Source organism: Austrofundulus limnaeus, unplaced genomic scaffold (genome assembly GCF_001266775.1).
Source record: "Austrofundulus limnaeus strain Quisiro unplaced genomic scaffold, Austrofundulus_limnaeus-1.0 Scaffold560, whole genome shotgun sequence".
NCBI lineage: Eukaryota > Metazoa > Chordata > Actinopteri > Cyprinodontiformes > Rivulidae > Austrofundulus > Austrofundulus limnaeus.
In genome coordinates, this window is record NW_013952962.1 from 257,335 (window position 1) to 259,646 (window position 2,312).

Sequence of the window (2,312 nt, forward strand, 5' to 3'; positions counted from 1 at the left end):
TCACAGAGTATCTTCATTCTTGAGGAACGTATTTCTCTGTCGTTGTTAAATAAATATTGCCATAACAACCATATTTTTATTTAAAATGTATTCTTTTCTCTCGCTTCGTCCGCCATTACTAGCTTAAACAAATCTCCGGTCGGGCCGCAATGCATTATGGGATACGCTGGGCCGGGAAGGATCCATCGGACCTGTCCTTCAAATCGGGGAAAAGGAAGGACGTATTTGTCGGCCGCATCAGAGGAGTCTTCGGTTTTGGACGTCCTTCGTCGCAGAGCTGTGACGTATGCGGCCGACGAATTCGACCTTCGGAGGACCCGGCCTGCCGTTTTGGACACAGCCATATATATTTTTTGGGTTAAATGGAGGCAGACAAGATATTTTTCTTCTTTCTGTTCCTTTTCATTTAATGAGATTGTGTTTGTGTTGTGTTGAAATTTGTTGTTTTTAATTAAATTAAATAAACGTTTAAATAAAAATAAATAAAATAAATAAAAATGGAAACAGCTCTGGTTTACAAATTTACAGAAAACCTGGTCACGCCCCGGATATGATGTCATAGTAAACAAGGAAGTAAGATCTAGAAACAAACACAAACTAAGTATAAACTTCTGGATTATCTTACTGCTTTAAGCAAATTATAAAATAAGTGTGTTAATTGATTAAATTGATAATATAGATAAATGAATTTTGCATCTGAATTTCAGTTTATTTACTTATTAACCACAAAATATCTTAGTTATTCCACTAATGCAACAAAGAAAAAAAAAAGAAAGAAAATCCCGTCATCTGAAAAGACTAAACCAAAGAGATTCATAGAGTGAATCGAGCACAACAGACTGGAGCGACCTTTGACCTTATCAATCACGTCCAACAGAGTAAAGGACGGCGGCGCTGGAGACAAACTCACCATCTACTCAGCCTTATCAATCACTGACCAAAGAGGAAGACGGCGAGACGAAGGAAGAAAGTTGGGTGTCTGTTTACCTTATCGATCATGTCGGGCCGGTTGGTGGCGGCCAGCACCGTCACGCCTCGGAGCTGCTCGATGCCGTCCATCTCTGTCAGGAGCTGAGCCAGGACCCGGTCCCCGACGCCGCTGGAGCCCGAGGAGCTGAAGGGACGAGAAGGTCGGACAAGTGAATGGACAGAGGACAGTGATGTATGGACGCATGAGAGACAAATATTTCAAACAAACCAGCAAATCCAGAAGAAACAATTAAAGATAATAATTCAACATAATTGCAGCGTCTCATAATCGATACACCTTTAGAGTTTGTGCACTTTTTAATGGAACATGTGAAGCGTTTCTCTGACAACAGGCACTTAATTACTTCAATTCTTCTTCTTTGGCAGCAAAACGGAGCCTCGCTGCCAATGACGTAAAACTGAACTGAAAACACGGCTTCAGAAAAAAAAAAAACAGGTCATCCTGCTGTAATAAAGCAGCTCTTGTTTAGGAGCTTCGTTCGGACTTGTTAACATCGTGTCTCTCCTAAACTCAGTGTGGAGTGAAACACAAAAGCCTTTTTATATAAATTTCACTTGAATTCTTAAAACTAAAACACTCAATTTTTGTAGAGTGAAAATGCTGCTGCTGCCTAAAATCACAGCACACCAGAAATAATCAAAGCTAAAGAAATGCATGAAATTATCCCAGCCAAGTTAAATAACTGCAATTAACGAGTTATGTAACAATAACGACAGGCCTGACCCAAATCAATTAGACGGCTTTGTTTCGAGACAAAAATCAGGATTTTGGGGATGTTTTCGGAGACGCAACTTCCTCCAGAATAACTGCCAGGTTTTAAAAAGAAACAGTCGCTGCATTAAAAGGTGGTTATTTTGCTGACAGTCGTCCACCCGAGCTCAGACACACGCTGTGTTTGTGTCGACGAGGCCGGCGGAAGTGCCAGACGTCATTAGCACAGAGGAGACCACAGGGGGACACAAAGGAGCTCTGTCACCGAGATATGAGAGGAGACAAAAGGAGGACAGCCACAAAGAAGAGGAGAAAGTTTGGGTGAGGGGAGATAACGGGCCAGTCAGGAAGCAGAACAGAAACGAAAACAAGGAAAAAAAAGTGACAACTCTCAGGAGACAAACAGAGGAACAAACACGCAGCTAGGACATGATGTCAAACAGGAAGTAAGAAAGAAAAGTTTAAATGAAGAAAAGTGGAAAATAGGAGTAAGCTGACTAGGGCTGCCACGATTAATCGATTAATCGACGACTAATTGATTATTAAAATAATCGATGACTAATTTAATAATCGATTAATCACCGGTTATTTTTTCAATTAGTCGACTAAT

General features: G+C 40.8%; 1 protein-coding gene across 1 annotated transcript in view; it reads right to left on the reverse strand.

The window, feature by feature from the left end:
* The window catches only part of LOC106530799 (spermatogenesis-associated protein 5), a gene marked incomplete at its 5' end in the record, with an annotated part of 96,741 nt that overhangs the window by 87,740 nt on the left and 6,689 nt on the right, over positions 1–2,312 (reverse strand). The window contains 1 exon segment of the mRNA XM_014026508.1: positions 988–1,114. Within this exon segment, the coding sequence (XP_013881962.1) occupies positions 988–1,114 (127 nt within the window).